The sequence below is a fragment of the Chelonoidis abingdonii genome, chromosome 3 (genome assembly GCF_003597395.2).
Source record: "Chelonoidis abingdonii isolate Lonesome George chromosome 3, CheloAbing_2.0, whole genome shotgun sequence".
In the NCBI taxonomy this organism is placed as follows: Eukaryota; Metazoa; Chordata; order Testudines; family Testudinidae; genus Chelonoidis; species Chelonoidis abingdonii.
Window position 1 is genome coordinate 137,147,823 of NC_133771.1, and position 20,409 is coordinate 137,168,231.

The window sequence follows — 20,409 nt, forward strand, 5'->3', positions numbered from 1 at the left end:
CAAAACCTCCTCTAGTGACTCTTCAGTCTGTGACAGTTTCTCAGATTTGTCACCTACAAAAGCTGGCTCAGGTTTGGGAATCTCCCTAACCTCCTCAGCAGTGAAGACTGAAGCAAAGAATCCATTTGGTTTCTCCGCAGTGACTTTCTCGTCTTTAAGCGCTCCTTTTGTATTTCGATTGTCAAGGTGCCCCATTGGTTGTTCAGCAGGCTTCCTGCTTCTGATGTACTTAAAAAACATTTTGTTATTACCTTTGGAGTTTTTGGCTGCTTTTCTTTTAGGATAACCTTATTTTATCCCCCTAAATGTGTCTAGATCTGTTGCTGGAGGTTTAAATAATGAACCTACTTGGCTATCTACATGAATTGAAGAAATTGCATGCTAAATATAGATTGCTGTCAATTGTGTGAATGTCAAAAACATTTCCTTTCCTGCATTTTGTCAGCTAAGTCTCATATTAATTTAATTCCTGTCTCTTTTCAGTCTTTCGATCAGTTGGGTCAATAGCCTAGCAGTCTCAGTGTGTGAGTTATAGTATATAGGGTAGCAAAAAGACATTTTAAATGGTCCTATGATAGGATGCAAAGGTCCTATCTGAGTATCAGCGGATAGGCAGTTAAATTGCTTCTTAACTGTTCTGCTAGAAAAGAGTGAGGTAATGGATCAGAACTATAGCCTAGTGGTCCAGTCAAGATCTTAGTGCTAAATTAGGAGCTCTATAAAAAGTTCTCTCTGGTAGTCAAAAAGAAGAGTAAATGAGTGAGCTTCTGAGCAGGCAGAGTGCTACTCTTGTTGTAACAGTGAGAGACACAGGAGTACTGGTAAGTGACTGAATTTTATTTCCTGCCCTCTGTCATCTGAATGAGTCTGAGTTATTAAAACTTCACGGGCTCAGTATCCACTGACACATTCCTGTTGTTATACTCGATAGCTGAAGAGCTGGGTTGTCTTACCACATGCTTTGAATCTTTTTGTTTTCTCTTGATATAAATTCTCTTGTTTCTTTCTGCTACAAACTGGGAACCCAAAAACATGAGGAAAATTCTCTTTTGGTGAAAGACAGTTTGTAGCCAGTGGACATGGTTGCATCATTCCAGTTGTGGTGCATTGATTAGTGGTGCATGCATAAGTGATTCTACCTTTTCTGTCTCTGGCATATGGCATCTGCAAAGCAACATTCTGTAGATGCAGTTGTAGGTCCATAAGCCATTTCAATTCCTCCTCTGTGATGATGTGGATATCATCCAATTTACCTTTGAATCCATATTTGGAGCACTACATTATGATGTGTTCAGTGGTTTGGATGTTTTCACCAGTTGTATGAAGGGCAGCCTTTGATTTTCCACTAGTGCATCAAGTAGCTGTATCTTCTATGGTTTGTTTGGATTCATTTCAGTGTGGTCCAATGTCTGCATGGCATGTCGAAACTGGGAGGGCAACTGGTTGGGTCAGTAAGCAAGTGCTTGTAGAATGGTAGATGAGGTCCAGACACACTGCCATTCCCTGTCCGGATCCAGAGACATGGATGGTCCCAGGTAGTCTGTAGTAGTGTTTGTGATTTGAGGTGTTGTTAGGGTATGTTATCCATAATCTGGCAGATGGGAAATTCTGAGTAGTCTTCAGCACATTTAAGTTCTCGTGTTGTAGCTATATCTCGATGGATTGATGGAGGTTCAATGTTTGTTTGCTAATATAAAAAGCCATAGTAGAGGTGTTGATCTTAAAGTTCCCAGGATGATTTGCATGGTCTGATTCAGCTGTCTATCCACAAGTTGGGTGTGGCAGCTTCTTTTCCACACTGGCACACAGTACTCTGCAACTGAGTACGCCAGGGCCAAGGCTGATGTTCATAGCATCGGGGCAGTTGTTCCCCAGTTTGTTCCTGCTAACTTTCGAATAATGTTGATGTGAGTCTTCACTTCAGAGGCTGCTTTCTTGAGGTGCTCATGAGAGGTCAGTGTACAGTCACGAATTACACTAAGGTATGTTGGCTTTGGGTTATAACGGACAGTTTCACCATAAAACTCGACAGAGTATTTTATGCAAGTCTGTTGTCAAGTGGAAGGTAGAGACTACAGATTTGCTTGGATTTGGTTTCAGGTGCCACTTTTGGAAGTACTCTTAAGGTCAGAAGTAATAGTAATGGTTGTGAGTGCCAGATCATCAGAATACAGAAACTTCTCTGCTATTGTTTCAGGCATATCACTTGTGTATACATTGAAGAGTGTTGGAGCAAGTACAGGGCCTTGTGGTCGCCCATTATTCAAAGTTCATGGCTTGCTGGTTTGACCTCCAAGGCGCACGCACATCCTTCAGCCACTAAGCATGGTGTCCAGCAGCCTAAGAATCCGCACACAGAGGATCAGTTGGTTGCAGTATCAGACCATCCTTCCAGACTCTGTTATGTGCTGCTGACAGATCGATGAAAGCATTACTGGTCTTTGAGTTTTTGATGGAATCCAGCATCGATGCTTGTAGTGAGGGCCAGAAACTGGTCGCAGCAACTTTTGTGCAGAAGAAAACCAGCTTGTTCCTTAGGTAGGCTGGTGTCCCCAGTGGGCCTGAGTTGGTTCAGACTCAAATGCTCCATCATCTTGTAGATGGTGTTCAGAAAGGAGATTGGTCTATAACTAGAAGGATAATCTGCAGGTTTTCCAGGCTTTAGGGGTGCAATGTCCTTGGCTTCTCTCCACAGGTAGAGGATTTCACTGGTCTCCTGGATATTTGTGAAAAGCTCCATCATTCATTTCTGTGCCAGTGGACCCAGATATAGGAAATCAGGATAGATACCATCTTTTCCTGCTGCCTTTCCGAATTTCTGGGCTGCATTGATATCCAGACCATTGGGAAGATGGATTGCATGTGGGCATCACTTGCTAAAGTTGATGCTGGACTTGTCTGTGATACTGTTTATCCACTGGCTGTTTTAATGTCCACAAAAGTTTATCACCAGTTACATTGGCTTCACGTGGGATTTGCAGCCCCCAGGTGTCTCAGCAAGTTCCAGGTGCATCTGCCTGAGTATGTGAAGTTTAGACCTACACAGCCACGCCAGTATTTCTGCCTTGCTGCAGCCAGTAGGAGGATTTCTGCACTCATATTTGTGGAGGAGTTTTTGGCTTTCTGCAGTCTAGCAAGGAGTGTACGATGACATGTGTCCTTGAGGGATGTTCTTCTTTGTAATGGATATTAGAAGCGCAGTAAAATCGTCACAAGTATTCGCCATTGGGGGAATGTCAGAGATTGTGTTCTCTACGGTCATAGAGAAAGTGGCCCAGTCTGCTTTTTGAATTTCCAGTGCAGCACTGGTTTTGAGTAGAGAACTGGAATTTGAGTGCCAATAGGGTCAGTACTGGTCTGTGCAGGCAGTTTGGGAAGTCATTAAGGACGATCTGTGATGGGGGTATTAGCGTACCTGTATCATGTTTAGAGATGAACATCAGGTCAGGGCAGTATCCTCTGACCTATCTTGCAGAGTGGAAGGTGATGCACTGTTTTGCATCTAAAAGGAGGAGCATATTCTTTGCTGATGCAAAGGGATCCGTTCTTTACCTGCAATGTTGTTTGCTGGATAGCTCCATTGTGTGTGGTGCCTATTAAAGTTGCCTACAAAATACAGCAGAGTCCTGTGTATGCTGCAGAGCTGGTTGAGGCCACTGTGCACCAGGTGATTCCTGCTATAACATTTGATGAAACCACCAAAATCGGAAATGGGAAAACTAGTTTTCATAGTTAACTCTGAAACTGAATAATAATTAGTCCACAAACACCAAAAACAAATTAAAAACTGGAATCCCTCTTTTTAGTTTAGTTTAGATTGTGGAAGGGTAACTCTGTCAATATTTACTTATTTGGTCTGAAATCAACTGGATGAAATTCAGTAAAGACAAGTGTAAAATACTGCACTTAGGAAGGAAAAAATCAAATGCGCAACATCAAAATGGAGAGCAACTGGCTAGCCACTAGTACTGTTGAAAAGGATTATGAGGTTATAGTAGATCACAAATTGAATGTGATGCAGTTGTGAAAAAGGCTAGTATCATTTTGGGATGTATTAACAGAAGTCTCAGTTATCCAGGAGGTAATTGTCCTGCTCTACTCAGCACTAATGAGGCCTCAGCTAGAGTACTGTGTCCAATTCTGGGTGTCATATTTTAAGAAAGATGAGTTGGAGAGAGTCCAGAGGACAACATCAAAAATTATAAGTTAGAAAACTTGACATGTGAGGCGAGGTTAAAAAAAGCTGGACATGTTGTTTAATTTTGAGAAAAGAAGGCTGAGGGGGGACCTGATAACAATCTTCAAGAATGTTAAGGGCTGTTACAAAAAGGATGGTGATCAGTTGTTCTCCGTGTTCACTGAAGGTACGACAGGAAGTAATGGGCTTAATCTGCAGCAAGGGAGATTTTTGTTAGATATTAGCAAAAACTTTCTAGATGCAAGTATAGTTAAGCACTAGAATAGGCTTCAAAGGGAAGTTGTGGAATCCCTGTTGTTGGAGATTTTAAGAACAGGTTAGCCAAACACCTGTACAGGAGAGTTCAGGTATACTTGGTCCTGCCTCAGCATGGGGGACTGGACTAGAGGGCTTCTCAAGGTTCCTTCCAGCCCTACATTTCTATATATAGAACCATGACCATCTACTGTGAGGGCCCTTTGAGGCCTAGTAGGTGTTCTGTCAAAAATGAAGTTTAATGTGTTAGTACAAACTCCCACAAATATAATTTATAAAAAATGACATGCCGTGGCTAGGGGAAATGCACCCCCCTCTGGCTGCAACCCAGCTTGGCCTGTACCTGCTGCGGCTGGGGAAGAGGTGTCCCGGTCCCGGCTCAGCCCCTGCCTGGACTTGCTGTGACCATGGGTGAGGTGTCTATCCTTTGGCCTGAGCCCCAGAGCTGCCGTGGTGGGGAGAGGCTCCCTTCCACCCCCAGACCAGGTGCTGCTGCGGGGAGAGAGAGGTGGGGGGAGTCTTCTTTCCCCGCTATAGCCCTGGAGCAGCCTGCACACCAAACCCTTCATCCCTGGCCCCACCCCAGAGACTTCACCCCCACAACCTCCTGCCCCAGTCCTGAGCTTCTCATACTTGGTCCCATTCCAGAGCTCGCACCCCCAGCCAGAGCCCTCACCCCTCCACACCTCAGCCATACCCATAAGCTCCCTCCCACACTCTGAAACCCTCAGTCCAGCCCCGACACATGCATTTTGTTATGTGTACCAATATGGAGATGATGTGTGACTCATCACCCCCGATATTGGTGCACATAACAAAATTCATTCCATGCATGTAAGGGAAAAATTGCTTGTAGGCACTTGAATAATTCAAATAATAAATAGTAATAACAACGTGATGGAATTTGTTTTTTCAGTTCTTTTTTTCTTTTTTAAAACCTAGGAAATTACATGCAAAGAAAACTACATTAAAAGAATGGTAAGGTTGTGAAGTCCAGCACTCAGCTGTTAGGAAATGCCAGAATTAAGGTTGTCTGTGCAACTTAATTTATCCCCTTGTGCATATGCTTTATGATACAGTATATAAATCCATGATCACATGCTATTTTTTCCACAGGACCCCTCCCTCATTCAGTGCACAGGATGGACAGTTCTCAATTAATAAGCATCAGTTCAGTTTTTTGTTTTATCCTTGTGTATTGTGTGACCCATGCCTTATTTACGACCCACTACTAAAAACCTCCTGTAGCATGAGTGCTTCACAAACATGAATTGATTTACCTTCACAACACCACTGTAAAGTAAGACCGTATTGTGCCTGTTATACAGATGTAGAATTAAGGCACAGAGATAATATCAAAAGTATACACTAATTTTGGTGGCCAATTAATGAGAGAGATGCCCATGGCCTGATTTTTCTGATGCCATTTGATAGCATTTCATTTATTCATAGTATATCTCTCATTGACTTTAATTGCCTTTGAGTTCCCAGCACTTCCGTAAATCAGAGACCCCAGGGACTCAAGCTGGGCTCCTAGAAAAATGAGGAACACACAGTGGCCAACGGTGAAAAGTTTGGTTTAAGGGTCTTGTCCAGAATCACATATGAAGTCTGTGGCAGAGGCAGGGGTAAAATCTGATTCTCCAGGATGGCCTTCAACTGCCTTAACCAAAAAATCATCCTTTTTTCCCTTTACTGTCCTCTGCCTCATTCATGGCACACCTTCCAGCTTGGGAATGAATGAGACGTGGATCCTACAGATAACAGCCTCATTCACTATACAGCTCTGATTCATTCTCTGAAGACCATCCAGCCTCTGCACTGAATGAGTCAGGGGTCCCGTGGAAAAAATAGTTGATTATGTGAATCAAAAACTGTTTAGTAATGCACTTTTGAATGTTTGATTTTGCAACAGTAACATTCTTTTAATGTAATGTTTGTATTTACTTTTAATTTGTATTTATATTGTGTATATATAGGCTTATATTATCAGTGGGTGTTCAATAATATCCAGTGTTAGCAGGATTGTCTATTTTGTGCATGCAAAAAACCTTAATTTGTGTGCACAAACATGGGTTGTATCTGCAAAGCTTAAGCATATACAGTAACTCCTCACTTAACTTTGTATTTATGTTCCAGAAAAATATGACTTTAAGTGAAACGATGTTAAGAAAATCCAATTTCCCCATAAGAATTAATGTAAATGGGGGGGTTAGGTTTGAGGGAAATTTTTTTTGCCAGACAAAAGGCATTATATACATTTTAAACAATTTTAAACAAGCAATTTAATACAGGTATACGTTTTAATCAATTTTTAAACAAGCAATTTAATACTAAGCTGAGGGGGTGGGAGGAGTAGTGTGCACATGCTGTGTGTTTAGAAACATACTGTACAGTATTATAGTTGGGAGGTGCCCCTGTCTTACCCTACACAGGCACAGCCCACTGGCACTGGAGGCTGAAGGTGCTTAAGGCTAGGAGAAACGCATTGCACAGCGGTGGCAGCTTCCCCTGCTCTGCAAGCACCAGGGGCGGGGGCTCAGCCCTCAGCGCTCCCACTCCCCTCTTCCCTGACCTGCCTCTTCTTCCCCCCCGCCACCTCCCCCTTTACTTCCCACGCTGTGTCCTCGCTCCTCCCGCCCCCCTTCTAAACGCTGCAAGCCAGCTGATTGCTGCCGTCAGGAGGCAGGGGAGGGAGGGGGAGCCTGCACACCGAGTCCTTGTTCCCCTCTCCTCCCTCCTGCCTGGGGCAATCAGCTGGCTTGCGGTGTTTCGAGGTAGGAGGGAGGGAGGAGGAGTGAGGACTCAGCACACAGGCTCTCCCTCCCTTCCTTCCCCCTGCCTCCTGCTTGGGGCAATCAGCTGGCTTGTGGCGTTTGGGAGGCAGGGGAGGGAGGGAGAGCCTGCGTGCCGAGTTCTCACTCCTCCCCCCTCCAGCCCCCAAAATGCTGCAAGCTAGCTGATTGCTGCCGGTGGGGGGAGAGAAGGGGGAAGGCGCTGACCTGGGGGGTCTGCCAGCGGGCCAGAGGCGCTGCATATGTGGGGGGGCTGTAGGGAGGCTTCCAGCTGTGGAGAAAGCAGGCAGCCAAACAACGTAAGAGTGGAGCATTATACAACTTTAAATGAGCATGTTCCCTAATTGATCAGCAACGTAACAATGAAACAATGTTACCCAGGATGACTTAAAGTGAGGAGTTACTGTAGTTGAGTATACATGACAAAACTTTTGTTTGCAATGGTTTTTAAAATTACAAAAACAAATATGAATAGAAATATTTTCAGGTGATTTTTTAATGAAAACAGGATGATGGATTTTAAACATTTTCTAGCAGTGCTGGAAACAGGAACACAACGCAATACCTATATTGTAAGCTCTTTGAGACCAGAGACTCTTTTTGTTATGTATTTGTGCAGTGCGTCACACAGTGCAATGCTGTTCCAGGGTTTGGGCTCCTGGGTGTTACTTCTATACAAATTATTAATACTACTGATAATAATTAAAATAATAATAGATATTATTATTGAGTATGTGGTACATGAAAACGTATTGGTGAAATACATTGTAGGCTAGTTTTACTATCCATGTTGAATATACTATAAAAGTAAACAAATAGGATCAGTTGAGAACAAACTAGACTAAAAAAAATCTTTCAGTTCTAACAATCTGCAGCGCAGTGTTATTAGTAACACAGACTAAATGAAGATTTTAGAGAAATATGATTTTTATCCTGACATTGGTCCTCTCTACTTGAAAGAATCATTTTAAAGCCTTTGTGAATTATGAAAAAATAGATTGTGTAACATACCATGGTTAGTAAAGAAGTCAACATTTTTCTTTTCTTTTAATCCTTCTAGCCTTCAGGAAAAAGAACAATCACTCAGCATGTCCGTTAAAGAAATGACTACCAAAGTAAGTGCATATCAACTATCATTTTTTTTTTAGTGCATTTAAGAAACAAAGATAATGCATTACTTTTTAAATATAATATTGTCCCTTTTGAAAGGTCAAATGTATGGTATTTCTTCTGAATATGTTTTAACATATAAATATTCTTAATATCTGTTTAAAAAAGAAATCTAAACCTGGTTAAGGCATTCAAAAATGTTAGTGTGTCTGCCAAAGGAAGCAGGTGGAATGGTTCATTAAATGTAATATTTCTTGGCTCATGTTCACAGTAGAAACCAATCTGTTGGCCTCAGCTTAGAAAATAACTGGCAGCTTTATGAAATAAAAGTGAAATCTGGTCACAATTGAATGAATGTCTTTATTCTCAGGAAAAAAGCCATATTCTCATATTGGTTTCACTGGTGTAAATCCAGAGTGACTCCATTGAAGTTAGCGATGTTACTCAGGAGTTAAAATAGTGCAAATGGAAATCAGAATCAGGCTGAGGGTAATTATGATCAATGAATTACATTTTCATCCCAGCTGGGTTAAGTTTAGATATACTCGCACATATTTAAAAAAAAAATCATATAGTGCATCATAGTTTCCAGGACACTTAATGGACTTGAGTATTGTATTTTCTCCTGTTGACTTTCGTTTTTATATCATCCTCCATTAGGTCCTGATTCTGCAAACAGTTATGCAGTTGCTTAAATGTAAGCATATAAATTGTCCCACTGACTAATGTCACTTTCTCATATGAGTAAATTTAAGCAATGCGTAGCTGTTTGCAGACTCAGGAGATTAGTTACTATGTAATCCATGTGTTTATATGGTACTTGTGGCATGGTTGTTAGGTGCATTAAGGGTGAATTTTTCAAAGGCACCTGGGGAATTAGGTGCCTAACGCCCAGTGAATTTCCAGTAGCGAAGCCCCCATCATGTGTACTATTAGATTTGAGGCTTCCTTTTCAAACATCATTGCCTTAAAAGACATGTACAAAATACTGATTTGTTGCTACAAATTGGTAATTGTGTGCAGGAAATATGCTATTACTCATGCAATCGTCAATTGCACATACATTTGCCTGTTTTCTCATTCATGCAAAATATGCAGACACACAAGTCTGTGCTCCCTGGCACATACTTTATATATGACGTATATACATAATATCTGTTTTTGCATTTGTGGCCTATAATATCTAACAAATTTATATACTTATACAGTTATTTTTTTTGTGGGAAGTTTTTGGTACTCTTCTCACCAAAGGCATAATTATTCTGGTAATTTCTCCAAACCCTGTACATGTGAAGAATAGGAGGACTGTGAAACTTTTGGGTTACCACTGTTGCTTTCATCTGAGATACTGCTGCTACTGTTTCTCAAATCTGATTTTCAGTTTCTTATTTTCCACATCTTCCAGCCACTATAAAGAATTGTGACAAGATGGCCGATGTTCCTATGGTGGTTTCCGTACTTTTCTTGGGGGGGCAACAGGGGGGCTAAGACGCAATCCTTTGCCCCTGTTTTTGGGTGGTGAGGGCTCCACTAGTGGCCCGGGGAAGGTGGTAGAGGAGGGAAGTACGGGAGGGATCTGGGTTTGCTCCTCGCTCTGATGCCTGGCTCCTCTCAAGCCCTGCGGTTTTCTTACCCTCTTCCCCCTTGGGTGGGGTTACCCTCGGTCCTTAGACACTGGGGGAGAGAGTCTCCTTGCCCTGCCAGGGCAGGGTCTCCCTTACTTCAGTTCTCTCATCTTTCAAATCTCAAAACACACCTCCAAGCTCCAGTTCTCTCTCCTTCCTCCTCCTCCCTGACTGCTGAAGTATTAGGTTCCTGACAGGGCCTTAATTGACTACAGGTGCTCCAATTAACCTGTATCAACCCTCCCTAGTCTACAGGGAACCACGCCTTAATTAGCGTAGGGCTTACATTTCCCCTGTACCACTCTCCCACTGCTCCCTGGCCCTCCTGTATCACAGAATGTGGTCGTTCCTTATACCATAATGGATCAATGATCCAGTAGTCTTCTCTGACAGTAACTGAAGAATGCTTTGGATGAAGAGTTAAAATGACCTTAATGTGCTTAATTCCACAATGCTATATAATTGGAGGGGAAATTCCTTCCTGATTTTGGCAAATATGTGGTTTATATCCTGAAACACAAAGATTGCTAGTCCATCTCTCTCTTTCTCTCTAATATACTGTAACTCGGCATCTCAGAATTTTTCCAAACGTTAGAAAGCTGAATCCACACTTAAGGAAAATCATAGAATATCAGGGTTGGAAGGGACCTCAGGAGGTCATCTAGTCCAATTACCTGCTCAAAGAAGGACCAATTCCCAACTAAATCATCCCAGGCAGGGCTTTTGTCAAACCTGACCTTAAAATCTCTAAGGAAGGAGATTCCACCGCCTCCCTAGGTAACCCTTTCCAGTGCTTCACCACCCTCTTAGTGAAAAAGTTTTTCCTAATATCCAACCTAAACCGCCCCCACTGCAACTTGAGACCATTACTCCTTGTTCTGTCATCTGCTACCACTGAGAACAGTCTAGATCCATCCTCTTTGGAACCCCCTTTCAGGTAGTTGAAAGTAGCTATCAAATCCCCCTCATTCTCCTCTTCTGCAGCCATTAAACAATCCCAATTCCCTCAGCCTCTCCTCATAAATCATGTGATCCAGCCCCCTAATCATTTTTGCTGCACTCCCTTGGACTCTTCCAGTTTTTCCACATCCTTCTTATAGTGTGGGCCCAAAACTGGACACGGTACTTCAGATGAGGCCTCACCAATGTCGAATAGAGGGAATGATCACGTCCCTCGATCTGCTGGCATTGCCCCTATTTATACAGTCCAAAATGCCGTTAGCCTTCTTGGCAACAAGGGCACACTGTTGACTCATATCCAGCTTCTTGTCCACTGTAATCCCCAGGTCCTTTCTGCAGAACTGCCTCTTAGCCAGTTGGTCCCAGCCTGTAGCAGTGCGTGGGATTCTTCCATCCTAAGTGCAGGACTCTGCACTTGTCTTGCTGAACCTCATCAGGTTCTTTTGGCCCAATCTTCTAATTTGCTAAGTCCCTCTGTATCCTATCCCAACCCTCAGCGTATTACTACTCCTCCCAGTTTAGTGTCATCTGCAAACTTGCTGAGAGTGCAGTCCATGCCATTCTCCAGATCGAGGTCCCCAATGTGTTGCCCGCAGGTGCCATAGTGCCCGCGAGGGCATCTAAATGCACCCGCATTCTGGCCAGCGGTGGAGCATCTGTCAAATGCCACTGAATTTCTGCCAGTGTTTCGACGGTGACACCGCTCGATGACATCACTTGTCAGCGGCAAGCGATGTCATCGAGAAGCATTGCCGCTGAAACGCCCGCTGAAATTTGGCGGACGACCTCTCGATGATGCCACTTGCTGCCAACAAGTGACATCATCGAGAGGCATCCGCCGCCGAAACTGCAGAAATTCAGCGGCATTTCGGCGGATGCTCCACCGCTCCACGTCCTTGTCCCCTGGTTGGGACCACTGATCCAGATCATTAATGAAGATATTGAACAAAACCACGCCCAGAACTGACCTTGGGCACTCCGCTTGATACCTTGCTGCCAACTAGACATGGACCATTGATCACTACTATGAGCCCGACGATCTAGCCAGCTTTCTTAACCTATGGTCCATTCATCCAGCCGATTCTTCTTAACTTGCTGCCAAGAATACTGTGGGAGACCGTATCAAAAGCTTTGCTAAAGTCAAGGAATAACACTCTACTGCTTCCCCTCATCCACAGACCCCAGTTATATCCTCATAGAAGGCAGTTAGGTGAGTCAGGCATGACTTGCCCTTGATGAATCCATGCTGACGTCCTGATCACTTTTCTCTCCTCTAAGTGCTTCAGAATTGATTCTTGAGGACTGCTTCATGACTTTTCCATGGACTGAGGTGAGGCTGACCGCCTGTAGTCCCAGATCCACCTTCTTCCCTTTTTTTAGTGAAAAATGAAACCAGTCACTCCCAACAGTCTGCCTGTGTTATAAATGATAACCTATCTTAATTTAATAATATCACTGTATTCCTTCCCCACCCTCCACCCGCACACTTGGGGGAAATGCTGGTGTAGATCTTCCTAATATGATGGATATGAATATTTCCTTTTCTTTCTACATGCTTTAATGAGCAGTGATATAGTTAACAGTGGTGACATTTAAGATGATGTCATTGGCATCTGAGGGCACACCATGAAATGAATGGGTCATTTCAGACCTCAGAACTATTGCTTCAAGCTCTCTCCAATTTTGGCAGAAATCACTGATTTTGGATACACATTTTTTCAATTTTGAAATGTTTTCAACCATAACATCTGGAGACTTCTTAAAATGAAAGCTGAAACCTCACTAACAATTGAGAGGTTCTATTTGTCTCCACCTTATCCAGATAGTTTGTCTAACTTTATAGAGGTGTCTCTCACGTTGTGGGAAACATTTTTTGTTACTTCAGATGTCTTACTCATGTTTAAATTCCTAATCCTTGATTAACTATTAAAATGTTTTGTTGTTGTAGCTTGTTGGTCCCTGAGTATGAGAGGGACAAGGTGGTGAGGTAATATCTTTTATTGAACTAACCTTCTGCTGGTGAAAGAGACAAGCTCCAATCTCCACAGAGCTGAAAAAGATATCTGTGAGCTTGAAAGCTTGTCTCTTTCAGGCCTTGTCTATACTACCAGAGTTATGTCGATAAAGTCCATGTCGACACTCAGGCCAGGTCTAGCACTGCGACTTTAAATCGGTTTAATGGCCGATATACCGATTTAACGCTGTATCCGTTCACAGACGTCGTCATTAATATCGAGTAAACGGCTCCTTAAATCGATTTTCGGAACTCCTCCCAAACGAGAGGAGTAGCGCTAAATTCGATAGTGATAACTCGGATTAGGTTCATGTGGACGGAAATCGGACGTTATTGGCCTCCGGGCGCATCCCAGAGTGCAGCACTGCCGCTCTGGACAGCAATCTGAACCGGATGCAGCGGGCAGGTAAACAGGAAAAGCCCCGCGAACTTTGAATACATTTCCTGCTTGCCCAGCGTGGAGCTCTGATCAGCACGGCTGGCGATGCAGTTTGAAATCGAAAAGAGCTCCAGCATAGACCGTACGGGAGATACTAGGTCTGATCGCTGTATGGGAGACCAAATCTGTTGTATCCAGCTCCGTTACAGAACACGAAATGCCAAAGCGTTTGAATAAAAAACTCCAGGATACACAGCGCTGTGTGACAAGCGTAACGGGAAGCCCGAGACTCAAATGGACGCTCATGAAGGGAGGGAGGGGGTACTGAGACTCCAGCTATCCCACAGTCCACAGCAGTCTCTGAAAATTATTTGCTCTTGGCTGAGCTCCCAATGTCTGTAGGTTCAAACACACGTGTCTGGCGTGGTTCAGGGAACAGCTCCTCAGTTTATTTCCCCACCACCCACGTTGAAAAAAAAAGGGAAGATTGCTGTGCTATGGCGTTTGCTCAATGCACTCCGCGAAAAAGGCGCCAAAGGGTTGTCTGCTGCCTTCACAAAGGGGGGTGAGGCTGTCCCAGCACCACCCTCGGGGCAGTGTTTTCTGCCCCATCAGGCACTGTGCTCTCAACACAGAAGTGGGAACTATGGATAGCTGAGGAACAGCTACCCACAGTGCACCGCTCCTGAAATCGATGGTAGCTTTGGACCATGGACGCAAACAATCGATTTCGGGATCCCACTGTGGACGCGCTAAACCGATTTTATTAGATCTGTTTTGTAATATCGGTTTAAGCTAATTCGAAATAATCGTGCAGTGTAGATGTACCCTCAAAAAGTGCTATAAAGAAATTGGTATTGCATGCTCACACTCACTCCCTCTGTCAGCACAGCATGTCCCCAGTTGGGGCACCTGTGGACTATCATCGACAGTGTGACTAATGCACTGTGGGTACCTATACCACAGTCCAGGTTGACACCTTCTGTCGCTAGCTCTTGTGGGAAGACAGAGCAAATCGCGGTGCATCTTGGGACTGGCCTCAGTGTCTCATGATGCATTGCTTTCTGTTCCAGCATTCCATGAGTTTCTGGCTTTCTTTCACGGCATTTTTCAACGGCCCTTGTTTGCGGTGCCCCCAGCATCTTTGAGAGAAGGGATGGATCCCACAGTTCTGATAATTGTCATTAAGATATCGCAGATGACAGTGCAGTTAATCACAAAGTTCTAACTGAAGAAACTCCCAGTTGCCTGACATGCTGTGTGATATAGAAAGGAGCAACTTTAGATTGCTTTAGAGCTCGACCCAGCCCTGCGGCGCAAGAACACCAGAATGAGAGCTGCCCTTTTGGTAGAGAAGCACTGTGTGGAAGCTGGCAACTCCAGACTGCTACTGGTCAGTCGCAAATCATTTTGAAGTTGGGAAGTAGACTGTTGGGGCTGCGTTAGTGCAGGTATGCAGGGCAATTAATCACATCTTGCTATGAAGGATGGTGATTCTGAGAAATGTGTACATGAAATACTGGACAGCTTTGCAGAAATGGGTTTCCCTAACAGTGGCAGGATGATACATGGCACACGCATTCCAATTTTGCACCAGACCACCTTGTGATGCAGTACATCAATAGGAAGGGGTATTTCTCCATAGTGTTACAGGTGCTTGTGGATCACTGTGAGTGTTTCCCTGATATCAATGCGGGATGGTCCGGGAAGGTACATGACACACACGTCTTCAGGAGCATTGGCCTGTATAGAAAGCTATGAGTGGGAACTTTCTTTCCAGACCAGAAGATTACAGAGGGGGATGTTGAAATGCTTATAATTGCCCTGGGAGACCAGGCGTACCCTTTACAGCAATGGTTCATGAAAGCTTACACAGGAAACCTGCACAGCAGTAAGGAGCGGTTTAACAACAGTCTGAGTAGGTGCTGGATGACAGTGGAATGTGTCTTTGGCAGATTAAAGGTGCGCTGGTGATGCCTTTATAGCAGGTTAGACCTCAATGAGGATGATATTCCCATGGTCATAGCTGTGTGTGTTGTACGTTGCGTAATCTTTGTGAAGCTAAGGGTGAAAGGTTTGCTCAGGGATGGAGTGTTGAGGCAGACTGTTTGGTTGCATATTTTGAGCAGCCAGATACCAGGGCTATCAGAGGGAGCAATGTGAATCAGGGAGGCCTTGAGGCAACACTTTTTGAAAATGAGAGCCAGTAATATATACCTCTGTGATTGGTGCTGCAATGGTACATGACATGTAGTTTTCCTAGGAAGCAATAGTGAAATTTGGGGCCTTACATTCCAGTGAGCAAATGATTAAACTGCCTGTGTATGTATTGGTAGTGCCTGCTATCTCAATTTGTAGGAAACAAATAAAAATGAGTTACCGTTCAAAAACTTTGCTTTTATTGCACAAGAAACAACGCACACACACACTCTTGCACAAGAAACGCGCACGCAGAAGAAGCAACACGCATGCATGCACAAGAAACAACACGCACACACACAGAAGTGCTTGGTGGGAAAGGAGGTACCAGGGAAGGGCAGACTTTCAGAGCTGTGTGTAGGTCCAGCTATCATTTTGAAAGTTGTCCAAGGGGGTGGAGTGAAGGGGAAACCGAGAAGTCCCAGAAAGTGGAAAGGACTGTGAGGATGGAGATAGGAGGAGAGGGGGGCATAGAAAAGAGTTCTGAATGTGCTGCAGGGGAGGGCAGGCATACATCTGTGTTTGCGCCTCCATGACTTCAATCATCTGCTCAGTAGTGTCCTTAACAAACTTCTGATTTTCTCTTCTGTCCTGCCTTTCGGTTTCCCTCCACTACTTGAGTTCTCTTTTCTCTGCATTGGAGAAGTGCAGTACCTCCCCGAACATGACTTCTTTGCTTGGTCTTGGGCACTTTCTTATCTGGTGGAGATGCTTAGCCAGCGTGTTTGGGATGTTCCTCAAGGCCACATCTGCCAAAGCACAAAGAACAATGCACAGAACATGATTGTTAAGTTCATGCACAGTATTGAAACATTTCAGTAAAATACATTTCTGGTAACACTGTCACTTTCTCATTGACTCTTGGCAAGCACACATCTCGGTGAACATACAAAGCATGGTTAGTGTTGGGTGGGGGGTGGTGTGCTACATGATGGAAAAGAGCACTTTGCAAGGGTTGTGGTGCAACCAACTAGGGAAAAAATTCTAAAATTCTCCCACATTTTTCCACAGGAAGGGGTAATTATAATAGATATCTCACTGCTGATGGGAAGCAGGGAAGCGAGGGTACATCTACTACATTCTTTGGCTTCCGCCTTGGTCCCTATGCTGCTCCCATGTGTGCTGCTTTGGTCCCTGCACAAGTGATTGCTGGATAGCGCGGGAAATTTTCCTACAGTTGGGGAGGGAACAAAGCAGCTCTGCCAAGGAATCTTCGACGGAGAATTGCCGAGTACTTCCAGGAAACTTTCCTAGAGATCTCTCTGGAGGATTCCCATGAGATTTCGGTGTGCATCAACACCCTGTTCTGCCTGTTCCTGATTAGCTGCACAGGGAAATGTCCAGCACACAGAAACACAGCCAGCCTTGTACACTTCTATACCCTGAACCCACCTCTGCACTACACAAACTGCAGCCACTTTACCAGGTGTCTCTCCTGCTTCTTGCTCGCCAGAGAGCAACTGCTGAGACTGGCTAGACACCTCCAGAGTGGTGAACAGTTCCTGGCTGCCTGCCCCACTGGTGACCCTGCTGGGATCTCCACATCGTCGTCTAACTCCACCTCTTCTTCATCCTTGGGTTAGGTTCTCTTTCTGCTGCCTCCAGGCCCTCCAAAGTATCCACGAGGCTTTTGGCGGTGGAGGTGGGGTTACCACTGAGTATAGTTGGCAGGTCTTAGGTGCAGCACCGGAGTGACAATTTGCCCCCCTCGCCTTAGGGTATGCCTGCCTCAGCTCCTTTATCTTCGCTCTGCACTGCAGCATGTCCCAATCGCAGCCCTTTTCGCACAAGCCTAGAGAAATCTGCCCATAGGTATCAAAATTCCTTCAGCTCAAGCACAGCTGGGACTGCATAGCCTCCTCTCCCTGTATACTGAGCAGCTCCAGCAGCTTCGCAGTGGTCCAAGCAGGAGAGCATTTGCTGTGATAAGCCATCATGGTCACCTGGGAAGATGCAATGAGACCTTTCCATGCCAAGTCAAGAGGAAATGGAATTTCAAAAATTCCTAGGGTTTCCAAGGGAGAGGGGTGGATGGTTGTTTATCTGGCTGCAGCGCAGTGGAATTCAAACTGCTGACCTGATGGGCATTGTGGAGGCCATTGTGGACATCTTCTGGAGGACGATTAAAGCAATAAAATCAAGCGAGGTGTCTACGCTGATACTTTGTCAAGAAACATTTTGTGCAAAAAGCCTTCTCTCTCTTGTCGGGGTGGTTTTATTTTGTTGCCAAAACAGGGCATTTTTGCCAGCAAAAGTCACATCTCAGTCTGCATACATCCACTGTTTTAACTGTGTAGTCTAGACAAAGCCTCACCAGCAGAAGTTGGTCCAATAAAAACTATTACCTCAACCTACTTGTCTTTTTATTAAAATTGTCATACTTCCAGGATTAACTGCATTTCTGCCTTCTCTATGGTCTGCTAACAGCTACTGCTTATTAGGTCTCAAGCATTCAGCCATCACCTCTCTGTGGGTGGGGACCTGCATCCCTCTCCCTTCAGATCAGGAGTTTGCGGTCTCCTAGCAATTCACCAGTGACAAGCACCTGCCATTTGCTGTCTCTCAGGGACAATGTCAGAGTTGCTAGTGACCAGCCAGCTTTTACAGAGCACAATACATTTATTTTAGGATAGTAACATTTAATATAAAATGAAACAAAGAGTGTACTTGCATACTAAATTTACTATCTTCTAAAATGAGACCCTGACAGGTTCCAATCCTTCAAACCCTTCTAGCAGGGTTTTGCCCTCTTGGTTACAAACTCATGACAATTTTTTTAATCAAAATGAGAGTCCTCTCAGCCAGTTCAAGCTGGCTTTTTATACCACAAGCTATTTCTCGTCTCCTTGGTATCTTGAATCCAGTCTGAACTAATATATGCAATTAACTGCAGAGGGGGTGGTACTTCTCTGAAGCTGTTTACCTGTCCCAGGATCTGCAATAATCACGTCCCACTGATTTTAGTTCCTTGGTGAAGCTCAGTTACCCTCCCTCATGGAGCTAGAATACTGTCCTTAGTTCACAAACATACCTATAACATTTACAGATACAAAAGTGTACTATTAATCCCAGCGGCTAGCATCTGGCACATCTGAATCTAATAGCTTTTTGGAGTTTCCATGCTTCCTAGGTCACTCATCTGTCACAAAAATTACTTAGTTTAACATGCGGTGGTGAATTCCACAGATATGTTTCTTAAAATAGTAAATGTTAAATAGATAAAAATATTTTTAAACATTTCATTGCATTCCCCCATTGTTTGTTTATTCAGAGGATAAATAGGAAGCACAGTATTGCCCTTCTCCAACTCATTTCTTTTTATATACTTTTATCATATCTCTTCCTACTTTTCTCTCAAAGTAAATCTCTCTCTGATGATCGCTGTCTTCCAGCCTAACCCAAGGATGAAGAAGAGGTGGAGTTAGCCTCCCGTGCGTCTAATATTTACATTGGCTTTTTCTATCTTTTCTGTTTCTACTACATCGTTTTTCAGATGAGGTGGCAAAAACCACACACTACATATTAACAAAGTGAACACCTCCACCGATTCCCTTCTGTTGAGAAGTAATACAGGACTTGAGCCAATAACAAGCAGTGATGCTGAAGTACATTATTGTACTTGGATATATGCTTGCTGACAGAGTGCTTTCCTTTGCTTCAGACATTAAACAGAGCTTCCATCTCCCTGTTTTTCTAAGCAATTGTTACAGTAAACGCTAAAGACTGTATTCCACTTTTGAAAGAATGTGTTAATTTTAGTGTTCTAGCCCATATTCCCCACCCCATTCCTGCCACTGTAGAGTAACATATCACATATGGAAAAGACGTAAAAGGATGTTACTATGCAAATGTTGTCGTCAGTATTTGCTTTCTTAGGGCTTGATCCTAAGACTCCTTTCTTGCCTGGGCCCCAGCTGTTGTACTGGGACTGCCTAACTGAGTAAGGATTACTGAATAAGGATTTGCAGGATTAGGCCCTAAATTAAGATGGTTTCTAGTTGCTCTAAAGCTCTTCGGAAACCTATATATGAAAAACACAATATTTTTTTAAAAACTCCATTAATGGTGTATTGTAATATAAACCTAAAGCTGCATTAAATATGAAGTCACACATGGCCTGGTTCCATACCTTTTACACATTCCAAACTCCCTTTGACTTCAAAATGAGACTTATCTATGTGAGGAATATGGGATTGGGCACCTAATATAAGGATAAGGATAATACTTTTGGGCTTTTTTTTCATCTTCAGAATACTTTACAAACATTAACCTCTGTAGGTAAACCTCTTAACAGCCTATGAGATAGGTAAATAAGTATTTTGTACCCATTATACAGATGAGGAAATTGGCAGAAGGGGTAAGAGCAAAATTCTAAATCCTTACTTCCAATGACTTCAATGGGAATTCTTGAGTAGAGACTACAAGATTTGGGTGTAAGTAACTGCCCTAAAGTCATGAGCAGACTCATTATTAGAGTTAGGAATAAAATTCAGGAGGTTCCTAGCTCCTAGCCCTTGACTTACATCACTAGATATGACTGATGTATACTGTGTTGGTCACTGAGAGTAATGGAAGGTTGGAAAGTAGAGTTGGGATTACAAAGACATGAGTTGTTTGAATCAGGCAAATCAGAGAAAGAGGAGAAGGTTGCTGAATTTTTTTAATCTTTGGCATTTTCATTACCTATGGAAAAGGCTTTCTTTTGTAGCAGGACAAGTTATCATAATGAATAATGGTAGCCACTATGGAGATAGCGAAAGGAAAGCTTAGTTTATGTGGAATATAACTAGTGTAAAATAGCAGTAATATGATTAGCTAAAGAAAGTTAAGTGAGTAGTTTGTTCCCCTGTCTCTCTCTTTCATTTAGTTTTGTT

At 43.5% G+C, this 20,409-nt stretch overlaps 1 protein-coding gene across 1 annotated transcript in view; it reads left to right on the plus strand.

The window, feature by feature from the left end:
* Positions 1-20,409, plus strand: part of DISC1 (DISC1 scaffold protein) — a 399,613-nt gene that overhangs the window by 154,344 nt on the left and 224,860 nt on the right. Inside the window, 1 exon segment of the mRNA XM_075064148.1 lies at positions 8,309-8,363. Coding sequence (XP_074920249.1) covers positions 8,309-8,363 — 55 coding nt within the window.